General features: G+C 37.5%; 1 protein-coding gene across 2 annotated transcripts in view; it reads right to left on the bottom strand.

The window, feature by feature from the left end:
- Trim33 (tripartite motif containing 33) overlaps window positions 1-20,028 on the bottom strand; it is a 74,274-nt gene that overhangs the window by 42,193 nt on the left and 12,053 nt on the right. For both annotated transcript variants that reach the window (XM_051199407.1, XM_051199408.1), the window contains exons 2-4: window positions 5,479-5,597; window positions 4,953-5,097; window positions 4,475-4,607 (exon numbers count right to left, since the gene is read on the bottom strand). In XM_051199407.1, the coding sequence (XP_051055364.1) occupies window positions 4,475-4,607; window positions 4,953-5,097; window positions 5,479-5,597 (397 nt within the window). The remainder of the gene's footprint in view (window positions 1-4,474; window positions 4,608-4,952; window positions 5,098-5,478; window positions 5,598-20,028) is intronic.

Below are 20,028 nucleotides of genomic sequence, written 5' to 3'. Positions count from 1 at the left end.
ATCTGGCAACACTTTTATGCAGACTATAGCTTATGACAAAGGCTGTAAGTGGTACCCAATGGTAAGCATTACAATTCTGGAGCAGGAAATTACTAGATACTAAGAAATAATATAAATCATCTAGGGGCAAGGGGATGGGAGGGAGAACAGTGGTTAGAATGTAAAATGAAATTTAAAATAAAAAAGATTTAAAGATATCAATATATAGATAGATAGATAGATATAGATCATTTGAGAAAAAGTTAGCTGGTAGGACATTAGTCAACATTGTGTCATCACTGGGGGACATAAATTAATCTTGAAACCAGGAATAACTTTCAAAAGTTCAAGTATTAAGAGAAACTCTAATGTGGAAAGAAGCATCCAGCAGAGTTTCTTATAAAATTAAAGTATTTTATGAAGGAATATGCAAGCAGGAGAAAGCAAAACAGTGCTCATCATACCTGTAAGCAAGTACCCTTTTCCGCAAGGGTAACCTGGGATCAATCAAAGAGCTGCTGGATCCTTTGATTAGGATCTAGCAAACTGTTCTTGGTTAGCAAAATGTTGTATCGTTTATAGACAATAATTACAGCATGAATGACTAGCATCCTCTTTAGAACACCACCACTCTGTAGGATATGTCATTTGCCCAAATATGTGGGCTTTTGCTGTACTCTGAAGATGATATCAAAAATAAAAGTAGTCTTGTAAACAGATGAAGATAGAAAAAAGATTATACATTGCAACACACTGAAAACTTTTGACTACAGAGAAGCCACTTATATTTTGTTGTTGCCACCGAAGTTTTATGTTAACAACATATCTGAACTAAATAATAGGCAGCAATGTAGATAGGAAAAAATTTTAACATAACAGGTCTCAAAGCAGACGGACCAGCCATAAGTTCTTTGCATTAATGTGAAACAAGAGCTTTTTAAGTGCAGGTCTACAATCACACACCCAGGCAAAGCATAATACAGATGAAGGCCTGAGCATGTGTCATATTTGTAATCTGAGAGACTACAGCAGGACAGCAAGTTTGAGGCTAGATAAGCTATCTAGCAAATCTAGATTACACAGCAAGACCTAGGGGCAAAAAACAAATATTCACTAAAGTAAGATGTGATACTATGATGTATGTCATATGCTTCTTAATGGGTGGCACACTATAAGTGCTATGTCATTAGGAAATTTCATCACTGTCCCTCTAACTTAAGAGGGAGAGTTTGCAAGTTGAGCTGATCACAAACAACCATTGACTTTACAATCATGCATATATAATGAACCTACATTTAAAAAAAAAAAAGGCAGACTTTGGAGAGCTTCTAGTTACTGAACATAAGGATAATAAACTCATCTCCCCCCCCCAAAAAAAAAGTCAAAAATTTCTTTGCAATAAGCTCAATTTTAAATTGAAGATGTCCTAGTCTATGAACCACAACACAACTTACAGCTGATATCTGAAGTAGGAGCACCTCATCAAGGACCTTTAATCAGTCAGACTAAACTAACTCGAGGTATATAGGTGTTCTAAGTGGATTAAATGACATGTAGTTGGTGTCAGAGAACTGCTAACACTAAGAATAAAAACAAACATAAAAATGGTCACAAAAATGTTCTGAAGCTGAATACAGGAGAAGGAAAAAGGTTTATTTTTACACCCCCCCCCCATCTTCAAGACCATACATCAGGGCTGGGTAGGGTAACATACTTAATAATCCCAACACTTAGGAGACAGGAATAGGAGGTTCCTTAGAAGTGTAGGCTAGTATGGTCTACATAGCAAGTTCCAGGTTGCCACGAAAGGAGAAAAGGGTGAGAACAACAGAAGACAAGAACACATTAAGATAATTTGAACTAAGATGTAAATGATAAAGGAAAAAAGGCTGTAGTTGAAGCTACTTTTCTACTACTCCCTACCCAAGAAACCTCTACTTCTTTAAGCAATGACCAACAAAGCTGTTTTGTCACAAGGAAAAGTATACCATCTTCCTTTCCTTACTCCTTTTACCAACTATTTTATAATACTATGTAGACTGAGAGATGACTCATCAGGATAAAGACAATTCCTGTCAGGCCTAACAACCTAAGCTCAATTCCTGGGAGTGGTATGATGGAATGAGTGCACCAATTCTGAAAGCTGTATTGACTTCTACACTGAGCTTTGGCACTCCACTCTCCAATCATTAACTGTAATTTTTAAAAAGTTTTTAAATAATGTCAGGACCCGTATATGGGAATCCACTCCTTCTTGCTTGAATTCAGAGAGCTCAAATCACTCCTGTTATCCTTAAGACATTAACTTACAGGCTACAGGATGCCAGGGCCTCTGTGGAATGGCTCCTATCTAAATAGCAACAGACTTGGGCCCAGACAGGTTTACACTCAACCTGTAGGCAGAGAGTATGTACAGGATTAAGGGATATTTGCCCTTTATACATAACAGAAGTCTTCTGCCATTGTCCCCACCTTTGGTTGATTACTTAAGTTGGTGTATGAAACAAACTGGGAGCATTCAGTGTGGACTGAGTCTGCCTTCCTGACATCACATTATGTCTCTGTCTTCCTTTCCCTTGTCCACACACCCTGACTCAGGAACAGACCAGGGGCCAACTGGCTGACCCTGATTTCAGCCCTACAAACTCCAGTCCACAATAAGATACTGTGAAAGAAATTTTAAGGAATCAGAGCATCTGGCTGAAGCTGTGACAAAGATAATTTAATGTGTGAGACAATTAGAGGACAAATAATACTGTGATTTGGCCCTGTAGGTGAAGTCCTCCATAAGATTAATCACTTCAGATAAAACACCGGCCAAATTGCAGATGAGAGACATGAAACATTTGTGAATATAATTAACTATGGTTATATAGATTTAGAAAATGCTCTGTAACAGTGAGAGTTCTCTTTAAGAAAAAAAAGATTATTGCTATATAATCAAATGTGAGCTGTTTTATATATTATTATATACTATATTCTGTAGTTTCTATACAATATGGAGAAGTGAACAAACAGATTAAAGAGATTAGAGTATAAACACTGGTACTCAAATCATGGCTCTACCACTTGTACAAAGAACTACAGCCTCCTGAAAGTAGGTTCTTTCACCTTTCATACAGTACTAACATCAATACTTCATGAACTAAATGAACAGCATTAAGAAAAGTGCCCAGTATAAGTACAATAACTAACCATTAGCAATTAGATTCAATAAATTCACTGAAGAAAACACAGTTAAGAAAAATATTTATTCCAGGCACACTTGTACATCCCTACAATCCCAAGTGCTTGGGAATCTGAGTGAGGCAGGAAGATCAAACACTGAAAACCAACTTGGGCAACTCAGTAAGACTTCATTTGACAAAATAAGAAACAGGGAAATGGACAATATAGGTTAGTTGAGGTTTGGGGCAGAAACTCCTTTCTTGATAATAAACTTACTTTTCATCCACTTACAAAATCTAGTCTTTAAAAAAAAAAAAAAAAACAACAACAAAACTAAACCTAGATAATTCCAATTTGTAGACAGGCCATACCACCTACTATTCCTAATAAACAGATGCTATGGTGAGAAAGCTTGTAAAAATTTTGTTATATGCCTAACTAAAATGTCTATTGTAATTCTAAAACCTTTCAGATGAAACAGACATGTGTGAGGATTGCTGATTCAGTTAAAATAAGGTTAATAAAAATTATGTATTAAAACTCTACTAAGTAACAATGTTTACTTGTTTATAGTCCTAATTTTCCTGCAATTTATATATCTAACATGAAACCAATGTATTTATGCTTACATATTAAAACATGGTATCAGCCATATATGTGAGAATATTTATTAGTGATCTCCATACAACCTAAATACATTAAATTTGAAAAAAAGCTTTGAACGATAGGACTAATGAACAAGGAAGTAACATAACTCCAATCTTATAAACCCAAACCCACAACAAGTTACGGGGGAAAAGGATTTCTATTTTTGTTTCCACAGAAAATGAAAAGATGTGGATTCCTTCCAGACTAATGTGGTTTGATCACGCCAGACCGCCTGAAACAGAGTACAAGCTGATCCTACATTCCAAACAGCTGGACAAAACAGCCCTACAGACTACAGCTAGGATATCTGAATCTTCTTCGAATCCCCCAAGACAGCGCCCCTTACCAGCAGGAAGTAGTTTGGAAAGAACGACGCCCAAATTCCCAAATATTGTGTATAAATGTTTGTTTTCATTTAATTGGACTTTGTTATATAAAATTAAATAAAAAAATTATATAAAATAAAAAAAAACCCAAACCCACATTAATGATACACCTAACAAATATTCTTAATATAATTGATATGAACATGAAAGACATTATCTTATCAAATACAGATTGCTTCAAGAAATAAAATCTGGGCTTAAATACACAAAATTATGGGACCAATATTTGTTTAAAAATAAATTTATCAGTACTATATCTGACATTTTCCAGTAAACAATTAAGACTTCTGTACCTATGTTCTTTGTGCTCCAATAGCTGACAGTCTCTACATGTCAGCCTATCACATGTTTCACAAAACAGTTTCAGCTGTTCTTGTTTATGTACAGGACAAAACACAGGGCGCTGACCAGATGCTCCAACAGACTCTGTAACAAAATGAAACATTTTTAAATAATCAAACTTTTGACTAACTTTCCCTATTTTTATTGGTGCTAGTATTCAAAGATCATAAATAAATAGAGCACACTATTTTTTACTCAAAGGTTAAATGTAAACATTAAAATTACATGTATAGAGACAAGCAAGACAACTCAATGATAAAGTCATATGCTGCCATCCAAGCCTAATGACCAAATTTCAATTCTTGGGATTCAAATGCTATAGAAAACTAACTCCTGAAAGCTGTCCTCTGACTTCCACAAATATGCTATGTGGCATGAGTATACACACACACACTTTTTAAGACACAGCAACTACTATATGTATCATACCTGAGACATCTTCTTTTTTCCTGATTAGATGATCTTTAGTGAATTTTACTCTTTGATGTGCTTCAATACATGTCTTACATAGCCACTCTCCACATTCTACACAAAACCCAACTGCACTTGCATTGTCTTCACAACTAGTACAAACCTAAAAGAGAAATAAACACTAATCTAAATGACATTTGCCAAATGTAGAGCCACAAAATCAAGAAGTAAAACTTTGCAACTTGCTCTCAAAGATACTAAGTCATTACATAAAGAATAAAATCATTGTTATCCATTTATCTTCAACAAAATTCCCTTTATCAATAAAACATTTAGATAGGTAAAAATCTAATACTCAGAACATAAAAGTCTATGTAAAAATCTTAATAACTATTTTATTTTACCAAGTCTAAGGGTGTGGAAGTTATCGTTTATTTCTCACTGGAAATATAGCCTAAGTGCCTAAACAACTTACTAAAATGCTTTTCTTATAATTTACATTTTGGTAACAAGGAAAATATTCAGAAAAATTTGAGGTACATACCTGTTCTGACTTCTCATCAGAACTGCTAGGAGCTTCAGATGTGTCTTTCACAAAGTAATTATCTACAAGATCTATCTGTCTGCATTCTTGACGACAAACTGGACACCGTATTACACCAACTAAAAAAAAGAGACAGGGGTTAATACTGAATAATGTTCTTCAAGGTGCTTGAAATGTAAATTATTTCTGAATTTTTCAGAGGGACCCTATAAGAATGAGGCAGATGCAGAGGGGTGTATGTGTGTACCCAAGAGGGAGGGAGGGAGAGAGGGAGGGAGGGAGGGAGAGTGTGTGTGTGTGTGTGTGTGTGTGTGTGTGTGTGTGCGCGCGCGCGCACCCAGATACAAAGAAAAGGGACCCTATAAGAATGAGGCAGATGCGGAGGGAAGGACATAATCTGGGCCGGAGAGATGACTTAGCAGTTACTAACACAGACTACACTTCGAGAGAACTTTAGTATGATTTCCAGCACCCATGTCAGAGAAACTCACAACTGCCTGTAACCCCAGTTCCAAGGGTAATTCAATGTCTCTAGCCCCTCAAAGCTCCTGCACTCATAAGTATGCACACATACTCGCACAGAGAAATGCATATAAAAATAAAATATTTTTAAAAAACAAAAGACTTTCAAAAATAAATGAGGTGATTTGTGCTGGACACGATGGCAGGTAATCTTAAAACTTGAGAAGCAGAAGTATTCTAAATTCATGGCCAGTCTGAACCACATAGCAAGACCCTATCACCAAACAACAACAAAACCAAAACAAATCCTTAAAGGCTCAAATAAGTGTATGTTTATGATTTATAACACACAAATTCCAGGAAACACCATATGCAAAGACCAAGATATAAACAGTTCCCAAGACTATGTAGTATACAAACCACAGTACCTATACAATCATTCTGACTGAAAATGAAAATGTAAACAAAATTTCAATTCTAGCTAGACATGCTGGAAAGCACATGTAGTCCCAGCTATTCAGGAGGCTGATAACAGGAGAATCACTTGAGCCTGAGAGATCAGTAACAGCCAGCCAGAGCAACATAATTAAAAACTGACTCCACACCACACAAACACAGCCAATTATAAAGCAGTGTTTCTCAACCTTCCTAATGCTGTGATTCTTTAATACAGCTCCTCCTGCTGTAGTAACTCCCAACCATAAAATTATTTTTGTTGCTACTTCATAACTGTAAATTTGCTATTGTTACAAAAATGGTCTTAAGTGGCCCCTGAAAAGGGTCGTCATTTGACACACCTCAGAGCAGAGACCTAAGATTGAGAACCACTGTACTAAAAAATGACCAGAACTTCCCAGGAGACATACAGAAACTATGAAAATAAACCAACAAGATGGAGTTGCTTGTGTCAGGCTTTTCAACAATAACTAAAAACCCAAGAGATTAAGAAAATATGTTTTTGTTTGCTTGAAACAGTTTTCCTAGGACTGTCTTTCAACCTTGGTCCATACTTAAATTCTATTTATTGTATTTGTTTCAGACATAGAATATTCCACCTCAAAATTTAGACATTAAAACAGCAAATGAGGAAATGGAACCAGACCTAGCTAAAAATACTCTTGTTCTTTACATTCTTAGTTTTTGTAATAATGGAGTTTGTAACTGGAGAAAATGTCACATAACTTTGTTTACTATCAGTAAAAATTGTTTTGTTCATTTTGCTTACTAAGAGTTCTTAAGACTTAAAAGGTTTAACATTTGAAAACTGAACAATGCTGTGTGGGCTTAAACTTTCTTAAGGCATATGAATGTACATTTATAAGAATCATAGTAGACATTTAAAAAGACATTCCGTTTTCAAAAGGGTGCAGAGCTAAGGCTATTTCTGAGTCAAGGAGCCAATCAAGGAAGAGGGAAGGGGAAGGAGAAAAGAACTGGGGGGGGGGGAGAATAAAACCTAGTTTTGGGGTTTTTTTTGTTTGGTTGGTTGGTTGGCTTTTCAACATAGTGTTCCTCTATGTAACCCTGGCTGTCCAGGAACTCTGGATCAGGCTGATCTTGAAATCAAGAGATCTACCTGCCTCTGCCTCCTAAATGCTGGGATTAAAAGAATGGGTTACCACCGCCTAGTACAAAACCTTGTTTTAACAGATTAACTGAGAACCTAAAAAATAAAATCGAATGACACAAACTAGTCCAGTTGCTGTAAAGTCAAATAATCTGTACAGGCCAGCTTACCCAGTAACTACTTTCAGAGATTAACAGTTAGATATCACACCAAAGGTGCAGCTGAGGACCATACTGCATATTTAAGTACAGCTATTCTATACTATGGGCAAGGATTCCAATAATCTCTATTAGTACCACCACCCCAGCTTGATTCACAAAACCAAAAAAACAAACAAAAATGCCTGTGAAAGCAGTGAAGAGATAGGAAGAACTCTCCACTCCCTATCAGTCTAATGCATTGAGCACAGTTCAACTGTGCTCTAACCTGCACTTTCTCAACAATTTTTAAACTTGGCCATTTAAAAAATGAGGGCTATGATAGAGATAACTCAATAATGTCCAAGTTATATTGAAATTTTCACTAATAAGGGTCTTTGCTTTTTTTTAGATTCATATTTTATATGTATAAGTGTTCACTTTGTAAACTCTTAAAAGAGATTCATCAGCCTACCTCCTGAATTCTGGGATTAAAAGAATGCACCACAATGTGCCAACGATCTAAATTTTATTATAAAATATGCATAATTGTTTCACTTAGACTTCTTAGCATAAGTAGTTTCAATGACTGCCCCCATTTTAAAAGGTAAAAAAACTGGATAATCAGGAAAAAAAAAAAAAAAAAAACTTGCTCAAGGACAGAGATATAAATGGGTCAGAAGGCACACAGAATCTATGACACATGCTCTTGAAAACCGTTAAATTCTCAGGGGCCAGGAAATGACAAATTAAAACTACCTTGAGATTCCAACTCACCCCAGTCAGAATGAATGACAATTATCTATAAAACAAGCACAACAAAAGCTTGGAAGAGTTCAAAGAAAGGAGAACTCCTATTTATTGTTGGGGAATGTGTCAATGATAAATGGGTGATGAAAATGTGGTTCAAGTCACAAAGAAAAAGGAAAATATTAATTAAATTTGCAGGCAAGTGGAAAATATAGGTTTGGCAGAACAGTAGAACACATAATGCAATACAAGTAGAAATGAGAATACTAGGCATGAAAATTTAAGCAAATATGTGGGAGTGAAGGTGAGAAAGGGTTAACCAGAACTATGGCTGTACGAAAAGAGCCATATGGGCTTACATACACATATACAGGCAAAATACTCATACACAAAAAATAAACAAATCTAAGAAGTTGCTGAGCATAGTGACACACTCCTTTAATCCCAGCAGTTGAGACAGAAGCAGAAGGATCACTGTAAATTCAACTAGAGGTTAAAATACTTGCTGCTCTTGGCAAGGACAGAACTCTGCAAAAGGCAAGGGCTTGTTTCCCAAAGTGCTAACAACTACTGCAACTTCAACTCCAAAGATACAATGCTTCTACGGGGCAGGCACCTATGTACATGTACAAACACATACAGACACATACACCGAATTATATGTTTCGGAAAATTAAATTAAAGGGTTTAAGAGATAGATGGATCAGTGGTAAAGAGCACTTGTTGCTCTTACAGAGGACCTGAATTTGGTTGCCAGCACATACATCAGGTGGCTCACAACCACATGTAACTAGTTCAGGGAAGTCAAACGCCTTTGGTCTCCTCGGGTATCTGCATACACTTGCACATACCCCACACACATATGCTCATAATTTAAAAAATAAAATAAATGTTTAAAGGTAAATTAACGAGTTAAATTAAAGAGAACTGGCTAGGGCTAGATGGCTCAGAGGTTAAAAGCACTGGCTTGCCTCCGATAGGACCTGTGTTCAACTCACCCCACAGGGCATTTTACAACTAACCACCTGTAATTCCAGTTTCAGGTGATTTGACTCCCTGTTCTGGCCTCTGTAGGAACATCATGCATGTGTTGCACATACAGAACAATTTAAATAATAATGTTTAAAAAAAACTAAAGAAAAATGCAGCAGAATCAAATGGACTTAAATGACTTGCATGGCCTACAGAGAGAATTCAGTCAGTAAAATGCTTTCTTGAGAACCTGATCCCCAAAACATAGTCAAAAGGCCAGGCCTGGTGGTAGTTTGGTGGGGAGGTAGAAAGAAAGAGTCCCTAGGGTTTGCTGGCTAGCAGCTTGGCCTGCCTACCTGGTGAGTTCCAGGGAAAATCACCATTCCCTTAACAACTGTCTGCTGTTATCTCCACGCTAAAAAATTTCTGAAGAAAACAGCAGTGGTAAGACAAGCATTGGTGGCACAAACCTTTAGTCCCAGCACTTGGGAGGCAGAGGTAGGTGGATCTCTGTGAGTTCGAGGCTAGCCTGATCTATACAGAACAAGTTCCAGGACAGGCTCCAAAGCAATACAGAGAAACCCTGTCTCGAAAACCAAAAGAAAGAAAAGGAAAACATCAGTGTCCTCTTGCTTCAGGATCTAGATATTATCTTTTTGTCTTCCCCCATCTTAACAGATAAAATAGTTTTTTCTGGTACACACATACAATACATTCGTACACACACCTAAATTTAAAAAAAAAAGCAAAGTATACAGCACCTGAAGGAACTGCATGATGTTCACATACACACAAAAACATAAATAAATGATTTCTGGTGATACGGTATTTATAGTTAAGGAAGAAATTGGGAACTTTAGATTTTTTTTTTTAGTTCCTAATTATTGAAAATGAGGAAAAGATGTTTTAGTCAAAAGTAACAAATATGTTTTAAGTAAACACTATTTAACTAGCTTCTCAACTGAACCACCAGGATGTAAGAGTCAAACCTAAAATGCAACTTTGATTACTTAAGAGGCAAATAACAGAACTTGGGCTGGGTGAGGATATAGCTCAGCAGTAGAAAGCTTACCTAGCATGCATATGGACTTAAGTTAGAACCCCAGCTTAAACACAGTACTCTTTAAAATGTCAGGATTTACACATCTGAGGAATTCTGAGATACAGAAAGCAGCTCTCCAACATTTTCATACTAAATATATAAACATGTAACTTAAACTACTTTCTCGTTAATCATTTATAATTAGCTTCTCATCTCTGCAGCAACTTACTTTTAAATATGTACTATACTTGACCAGCAGTTATTTGCATTACTTTACAACCTTTTTATTCAATCCTAGATTTTCCTTCTGATATCTTTGAATAGTCATTCACATCTTCCAATTATGAACAAGCCTCTTCAGAAAATATGTAAAGAATTTTTTTTTAATGCAGGTATTTTCAGCTGAAGTTGTTGACAAAATTAACACATATGGTCCCTAATTACTTAAGTGAGAAGCCAGTCCAAGCAATGAGAAGTTCCTGTACATTTAATTGTAGGAAGATCAAATTAAATAATGCAGGGAAGGGCTGGGTCTATTGTTCAGTGGTAAGCATTTATTGCCACTACACTTGTAAGCCCTGTGTTCAACTGCCGCCCTGCAAAATAACAGAAGACGGAGATAGCAGCAGACAGATTTTAACAATCACATAGAGAGCTGGAGATGAGAAGTGTTGAAAACTATGACAAAACAACTGGCAAAAAAGTAAAGGGACAGAATGGCCAAGAGAAGCCAAATTAAAACAAAAAAACAAAAAGCCATTACTTAATACAGGTGAAACTGCATGGGGGCTGGAGAGATGGCTCAGTGGTTAAAGACCTGATCTTCCAGAGGACCCACGTTCAATTCTCAGCATCCAAACATCTGTAATTCTAGTTTCATAAATTCTGATGTCCTCTTCTTGCCTCTGAGAGCACTGTATATACATGGTACACAGACATATGCAGACACTCTCACACATAAAATAAATCTAAATAAAAGAAAATTAGAGGAATAATACACAATTTATGAGCTGGCTCATCCCTAAAATAATACCATAAATCAACATATGTTTAGATTATGCTTATAAATATACAAGCAAGCTCCTACAAGTTTTAGCACTATGCATGAAAATATTTATTGAAATTAGTAATGTGGTGATATATGTGCACACATGATCATATTAAGCCCAATTCTGATATCAAGCATAATGAAAATATGTTTAGATATTACAGTAAATAATTACTGATATTCATAGTCTCACATAGTTTGTGTGTGTGGTTTGTTTTTTTCTAGACAGGGTTTCTCTATGTGTAGCCCAGGCTGTTGAGGAACTCACTTTACAGACCAGGCTAGCTAGCCTCAAGATCATCCCACCTCTGCCTCCGAAGTACTAGGACTAAAGTTTTATATCTTCTCAAGAATCTATACAACTACAAGTTAAAATTTTTAAATCTTATGTAACCAGAAAACAATGAATCAATATAGCAATACAATATTCAGCATCACTTAAAATGCACTACAAGTTTTCAACATGGCAGAAGCCTATCTAAAAAACATACATTTCAAACAGTGATACATATAATTAAGATAATTATAGTTTGTTAACTATATTTTTTTAAATGCAAGTTTAAAAAGTAAAATAGGGCCAACAAAACATTATTCCAAGTCAGGCAGTGGTGGTTCACACTTTTAAAACCAGTGCTCAAGAGGCAAAGGGAGGAAGATCTCTGTGAGTTCAAGGGCAGCCTGGTCCACAAAGCAAGTTCTAGGACAGCCAGGACTGATACACTGAGAAACCCTGTCTTGAAAAACCAAAAGCAGCATTTCAAACTCACATTTGGAGGGAGAAAACTGACTCCTACAACTTGTCCTGACCTCAAGAATGCCATGGTATGACAGGCAAGATGGCTCAGCAGTTAAGGGACCTGGCTGCTCTTCTGAAGGACCCAGGCTCAATTCCCAACACCTACACGGTGGGTCACAACTGCCTGAAACTTCAGTTCCAGGGGATCCAATACCCTCTTCAGGGCTCCATAGGCACTAGGCACACATATGGTACAGTGGCATACAAACAAGTAAAACAGCCATATACATAAAATAATAAAACACAATTTTTAAAGAATGCCTAATGTGCACATGTTCAAATGCATATACACACGCACAAATGAACAAATACATTTTTCTAAACGTTTAGGTAAATTAAAGCCATAATTCTAGTATTTTGGGAGAGTGAGGCAGTAACTGCTGTGGGTTTAAGGCAAGCCTCAGTTATGGAGTAAGATTCTATCTCAACCCAAAAGCAAAATCAAACCAAATCAATAGTAAAATATTTCAGCTACTAACCTGAGAATGACTTTTAAGTAGGAGGAGGATTTGATATAGTGTTCAGTGGAAGAGGGTATAAACATAATGGAGAAAATTCCATTGAAATACATTATATACATAAGAAATTGTAGAATGTTAATGTTTATTTTAAAACTGATTTTGTATTTCTACAGAAACATATACTATATAGTCCTTCACACAGAGTTTACTGTGTGATTTTTTTTTCACTGAAATAGACAGAAACTGTACTTCATAACCAAAAATTTCAAGATAGCTCTTAAAATATTCAATTCCAAAGTATGGAAATCCTGAGTCTAAAGATACATTCACAGGACACAGGGCTTTTGTCTGCAGGCATATGCAGATGCTTGCATATGTAAACTTACCTGCAACTACATTTTTTCCTCTTTATGCAGGAAGGAGGTATTAAACTGTACAAACCCAAGGAACTATGGAGTTGTAGCCATGAAGACTGCAGAGCCTATGGCCTCCAGGGTTCAAGGCATCTGCTTACTCACTGACTCCTTTAGGTCATCTGAATTCTGTACTGAGACTCAGTCAGTTATGATAAGATCAAGAGAGGACTATTCCAATTCCATTTGTACTAGCCAATCAAGAACAGGGAGGATCTGTTATTCTTGGGATACAACATTTAATGTGAAAATATAGTCAGTATAGGGTAACTGAAGCAAAGGGTACCATGTCTATCATGGTCTGCTGGCTCACCACTGACCAATAACTACAAAGCCATGCACCAACTTGATCTTGTAAAGGGAGTCACACTCATGAATAAGCAAACAAGTATATCCCATTTAAGAAGATATGGTACTTTGAAGGAAACCAAGTTGAACAATCTGAAGAGGCTGGGAAGTTCCTACTGAGGCATAACTAATGGAAAAAACAAAAGAAAACCTAAGGGAAAAAAGGAAAGAAGAATTGAAGGAAGGAAGGTAGAGGAGGAGGCAGAAGAAAGAAGAGTGGTTTTAAAAATCAAAATAGGAGGGGTAAACTACAATGGTGGTAGCAGCAGCAGCACAATTAAGAACTCTCAGAGAAATTCAATTGAAAGGAAATACCTCTGCAAGAATGAAATAAATGATTTCTACATTTTAAAACCTAGAAGATAATGAAATAGAAAAGCAACAGAAGTAAATTATTCAGGAAGGTCAAATTACAAAACATAGCAACAAAAACAGAAAAATTAAACCACATAATTAAGGAAACAAAGTAAACAAATCTACAGGATGGGAAAATACTTGCAAATTAGTCATCTCAGAATATATGTTAAACAACAGCAAACACCAGTAATATTATAATTCAAACTAATAACAGGCCAACAGATAAGGATGAAGCTCAGAAACAGAGCCACAGCCTAGTGTGTGTAATCAGTCCCCACCACAATTAAAAAAAAAAGGAAAAGTGATTTGGATACTTCAAGGCATACAGATGGTCAGCAACTATATAAAAACTGTTCAAGGATGGGCAAAATGGCTCAGAAAGTAAAATTACTTGCTGCAAGCCCAAAGGCCTAAATTCAATCCCCATGACCCACATTTGTACACATGTGGACCTATGAGCATGCACGCAGGCACACACGCACACAATGTCATGAAAAATTTACATCACTAATAACAAAGAAATGCAAACCAATACCAGTGCAATGAGTTATGCTCTTACTCCAGTTGGAATGGCTATTATCAAAAAGACAATAGAATATAAATGCTGTTGGGGAAGCAAAAGAGAAAATCTTAAGACTGTAAGAGTGTGGAATTACCACAGCAATTATACAAAACAATATGGAGGTTCTGAAAAAGTAAAATAACAGTTCCTTAAAATTCAGATATCCCAATATTGGGTATATAGTCAAAGGGAACAAAATCAGTATGCACTAGAGATATCTGAAATTCCCCTTGTCTAATGTAGCAGTAGTAACCCAAACAACATATGGAATAAAAAAAAGATGTCCATCAATACGTAAATAGATTTTTTAAAATGTGGTGAATTTACATAAACACATACCATGCACACAAAAAACACAGCAGAAAACATTATTCATCCATATAAAATTAAATTCTACAAGATAGCTCCAGCTGGTAAAGGCACTTGTGTGAACCAGACCTAAATTTGACCCACTGAACGCACACTTACACTAAATGTAAGCATTTTTCAAATACTAGTATATGTGAAGAACTCAGAAAATTAAATACCCAAAATAAAATCAAAGCATAAGCAAATGCATTGAACGGACAGCTCTCAAAAAGTATTTTAAAAATGGCCTATAATATACCTAGAATAAATTTTTCAGCATCCCTAACCATGAGGGAAATCCAAATCAAATTATATCAAAGGGCCAGAGCAGTGGCAGTGCACACCTTTATTCCCAGCACTCAGATCTCTGAGTTAGAGGACAGCTTGTTCTACAGAGTAAGTTCCAGGACAGTCAGGGCTACATAGTGAAGAAATTAAAAAGTAAATAAAATTATACCAAAGGGCTGGAGAGAGTTCAATGATTGAAGTGCTTTGACTGACGTTCAAATCCCCTGAACTCATGTAAATGCCAGGTGATGAGGTCTCTAAACCCAGCCTCTGAAAGAGACAAGGGATCCCCAGAGGAAGCTGGCCAGCAAGACTAATGAATTCTAGGTTTGACTGAGACCCTGCCTCAGTGGAAGAGCCATCGAGGATTTCTGACATCAACCTTGGACATCCCTATGCATGCATACTCCTATAAAAAAAAAATGGAGAAAAAGAAATAAAAACCTGCCTGGACATGGTTGCACATTCCTTTATTTAGTCCCAACACTTGGGAGGCAAAGGCAAGTGGATTTGTCAGTTCCAGGCCAGGATAGGCAAAACTACAGAGAAACCTTGTCTCAAAAAGTGGGGAGGGGAGGGGAGGGGAGGGGAGAGGAGGGGGAGGGGAGAGAAAGGGGAGGGGATAGGGAGAGGAAGAGGGAGATCAAAGACCTCAATGTAAATCCAACCACACTAAACCTCATAGAAGAGAAAGTGGAAAATACCCTTGAACACATAGACACAGGAGACCACTTCCTAATAGAACACCAGTAGCACAGACACTGAGAACAACAAATAATATATGGGACCTCCTGAAACTGAGAAGCTCTGTAAAGCAAAGAACACAGTCAACAAGACAAAACAGCTCCCTACAGAATGGAAAAAGATCTTCACCAACCCCACATCTGACAGAGGGTTAATCTCCAAAATATACAGAGAACTCAAGAAACTAGACATCAAACTACCAAATAATCCAATTTTAAAAATGGGGTACAGGCTGGACATTAGTGGCACACGCCTTTAGTCCCAGCACTTGGGAGGGAGAGGCAGATGGATCTCTGTGTTTTCGGAGGCCAGCCTGGTCTATAGAGCTAGTTCCAAGACAGGCTCCAAAGCAATACAGGGAAACCCTGTCTCGAAAAAGAAAAAAAAGGAGGGGGGGCAGCTCTAAAGAGAATTCTCAACAGAACAATCTCAAACAGCAAAAAGACAATTAAGGAAATGCTCAACATCCTAAGTCATGAGGAAAATGCAAATCAAAACTACTCAGATTCCATCTTACACTGATCAGAACAGCTAAGATAAAAAACACCAAGGGAGAGGATGTGGAGTAAGGGGAACACTCCTCCATTGCTGGTGCAAACTTGTATATATATACTCTGTGGAAATCAGTATGGTGATTTCTCAGAAAATTAGAAATCAACCTACCTCGAGACCCTGCAATACCACTTTTGGGCATATACCCAAAGGAGTAACATTCACACCACAAGGACATTTGCTCAACTATATTCAAACTATATTCATAGCAACATTATTTGTAATAGCCAGATTTTAGAAACAACCTAACTAAAAAAATGGATAAAGAAAATGTGGTACATTTTCATAATGGAGTACTACTCAGAGGTAAGAAACAATGACATCCTAAAATTTGCAGGCAAATGGACAGAACTAAAAAAAAAAAAAAAAAAAAAATCCTGAGCAAGGTAACCCAGACCCAGAATGACAAGTATAGTATGTACTCACTCATAAGTGGATACCAGACATAAGCAAAAGATACCCAGCCTACAATCCACAACCCCAGGAAAGCCAGAACCCTCTTTCCAGAAACAGGTGGAAGAACAATGCAGAAATCCACAACTAACCATTGACCCAAGCTCCATTCTGTATGGAGAGATACATTGCTTAGCCTAGACATGGGCTGGTGGGGGAGACAGGTGGCTTAGTCCTGCATCAACAACATGATAGGGCAGACTTAGTAGACTTCCTAGGGGAGGCCTCACCCTCTCCAAGGAGCAGATGGGGGAGGGGGGAGAAGAGGAGGGAGAGAGAACTGGGACTGGAATGTAAAAAACAAATTAAAAAAAAAAAAAAAGACTAAAGTCTGTGACACTTGAACTATGACTGACTCCCCAACTCCCCAACCTCTCCTATCAAGAATAATGAAAGCAATACTCCAGATGAACAGTCAAAAAAAATTTTTGTGTTTGTGTTTTTGATCAAGCACAGATTAAGAACTAAATTATCCACCCCTAAGAAGGAACAGCCACAAGTATTTCTTATCCCACCTATTTGATTTCAAACCCAAAGCCAAGACAGAGTATGCAGTCAGAGATCTGAAGCTTCCTTCTTTTCCCAATCCCAACTCCTAGTGTAAACATTCTGTCGAAAGCGTGGCAGACCAAAAGACAATGACACAGCTCACTTGTAGGGCGGTGGTGATGCACACCTTGCCTTTAATCCCAGCAACCAGGAGGCAGAGGCAGGCAGATCTCTGTAAGTTTGAGACCAGCCTGGTCTACAAGAGAATTCCAGGACAGCCTCCAAGCCACAGAGAAACCCTGTCTTGAAAAACCAAAAGGAAAACAACAACAAATTCCAGGAAAGCAAAGAAATCAATAGCTATGGCTCCCCTCATCTCAACATCCTGCTCACATCAACCCAAAAACTAATCCACTGTTCCCATCTAGCACTGCAAAGCAGAGGCTTAAAGAATCTGCCCAGGTGACTGAGATGTCTCAGTGGGTAAAGAAGCACTTGCTGCCCAAATGTGAGGACCTTTTTCGAATACCCAGAACACATGTAAAACCAGGTATGTAATACAGTCACAGTGCTACTACAGTGAGATGGAAGGCAAAGAATCCCTCCAAGTGAGCAGGCCAACTAGGCTTGCATATTCATTCAGTGACAAAACAGAGACTCTTGTCACCAAAAACAAAGAGGAAGGCAGGGACAGATACCCATAGCTGTCCTGTCCTTGTCCTCTGACCTCTGACCTTCATACACAGGCAGTGGGGCCTATAAGAACGAACCAATGTGCACATGCACACACATATAGAGAATTTGCAGAAAACCCTTAAAAACAAGGTAGTGTGCAGGAGATGGTTCTGTGAGAAGTTCTTGCAAAGGACCTGGGGACAGTTCCTAGTGTCAGCATGGTAGCTCACAACCTCCAAGCCTTATCTTCAGCCTCCAATTAAGGTTTGTTTGTGCAGTGCCAGGGATTGAACACCCAGGGCCTTGAGGCCAGTGCGGCATGCCCCTTCCAAGGTGCTACATCTGAAATCCCCAAAAAAAAGAAGAAAAGATATCTGAGAGTAGCTATATTGAGATCAGCCTTCAGTGAAGTGTTTCCATTTAGACTGACTTTGTTTGCATGGACAACTCTCATTATGTGTAGGCTAGCTATCTCTATAAAGCTGCTTGTAAACAAAAACTAACAAATACTGAACTATTACCCTTTAAAAAAAATACAACATGGGTTTTTGCAAAACTCTGGTCACATTTTCAACCATTCATTATTGTTCTATACAATCTTCTGTTTAAGACGCTTTTTAATATTTACTGTTGGACCAATCACACTGAATCCACAGAGTTCTGAAACTTTTTTTTTTTAAAGATGTGGCGTGTCTCTTTCCATTTTTTACTATTTTATGCATATGCCTAGATAGATGTATGTCTGTGCATCTTGAGCATACCTAGTTAACCACAGATGTCAGAAGAGGATTTGGGGTCCTCTAGAACTGGAATTATAGAGTTATATATAAACTGCCTTGTAGGTGCTAGAATCAAACCAAACTGCCTTGTAGGTGCTAGAATCAAACCTGGGTCCTCTGGAAGAGAAGCAAGTGCTTTAACAGCTGAGCCAACTCTCCAGCCTTTAGTAACTATCAATCTTCTTACCTGAACAAAACCTCTATTACAACACATACATACATACATACATACATACATACATACATACATACACACACACACACACACACCTCTAATGCACTTAGAAATACTAGAGGGCAGGCTGGAGAGATGGCTCAGTGGTTAAGAGTTCTGGCTGCTCTTCTAGAGATCCTGAGTTCAAAGCCCAGCAACCATGGGGTGGCTCACAGCCATCTACAGTGGGATCAGATGCCCTCTTTTGGCATATAGGTATACACGTAAATAGAGCATTCAGATAGATAGACAGGCAGGCAGGCAGGCAGGCAGAGACAGGTAGGTGGATAGGTGGGTGAGTGAAATACTAGAGTGGGTAGATGGGTAGATGGATAGATGGGTGAGTGGGTGAATGAAATACTAGAGTGCACTTCAGCTTCCCACTTTGGGGGCTGTTTTTCAAACAGTGAAATTTCACTGATTTATTTTAATATAGAGAATCCTGAAACTTGAGTATAGCTTACTAGCCAAGCACTTGCTTTTTATGTGCAAGACCCTGGGTTCAATAAACATCACAGTGGCAGCACCATTTTATATTCCCACCAACAATGTACAAATGATCTAATTTCCCTTCACCCTGGCCAACACTTCCTGTTTGTTTCTTATTATAGACATCCTAAGAGGTGTGAAGTAGTATCTCAATATGGTTTTGGTGACACCCCCAAAGCATATATACACACAGCCTTATGTTTCATGAGCTTTACCAATGAGCTGTATCTTTGGCCCATGATTATATTTCTCTAAGTATCAAAAAGTTCTGAAAAAAATAATTAAAATTAAAAATAAAGTTCTGAACATCTTTTCATGTTTTTATTAGCATGACTATGATTTTCTGCATACTATACCACTGTCCAATATATTACTTTTAAAATAATGTCTTATATTCTACAGGCTTTCTTTTTAAAATACAGTCATTTAGTTTGTGTGTGTATTTGTAAGAGGACAACTTATGTGTATAAGTTCTCTTCTTCTATGATGCAGGTCTCAGGGAATAAAACTTGAGTCAACAAGCTTGGCAGCAAGAGCCTCCCATCTGCTAAGGTACCTCACTAATATTCTACACATTCTTAATAATACCCTTTCCCTCTTTCTT

Source organism: Phodopus roborovskii, unplaced genomic scaffold (genome assembly GCF_943737965.1).
Source record: "Phodopus roborovskii unplaced genomic scaffold, PHOROB, whole genome shotgun sequence".
NCBI lineage: Eukaryota > Metazoa > Chordata > Mammalia > Rodentia > Cricetidae > Phodopus > Phodopus roborovskii.
The sequence above is the reverse complement of the archived record's forward strand: the minus strand, read 5'-3'. Positions and strand labels throughout refer to the sequence as shown.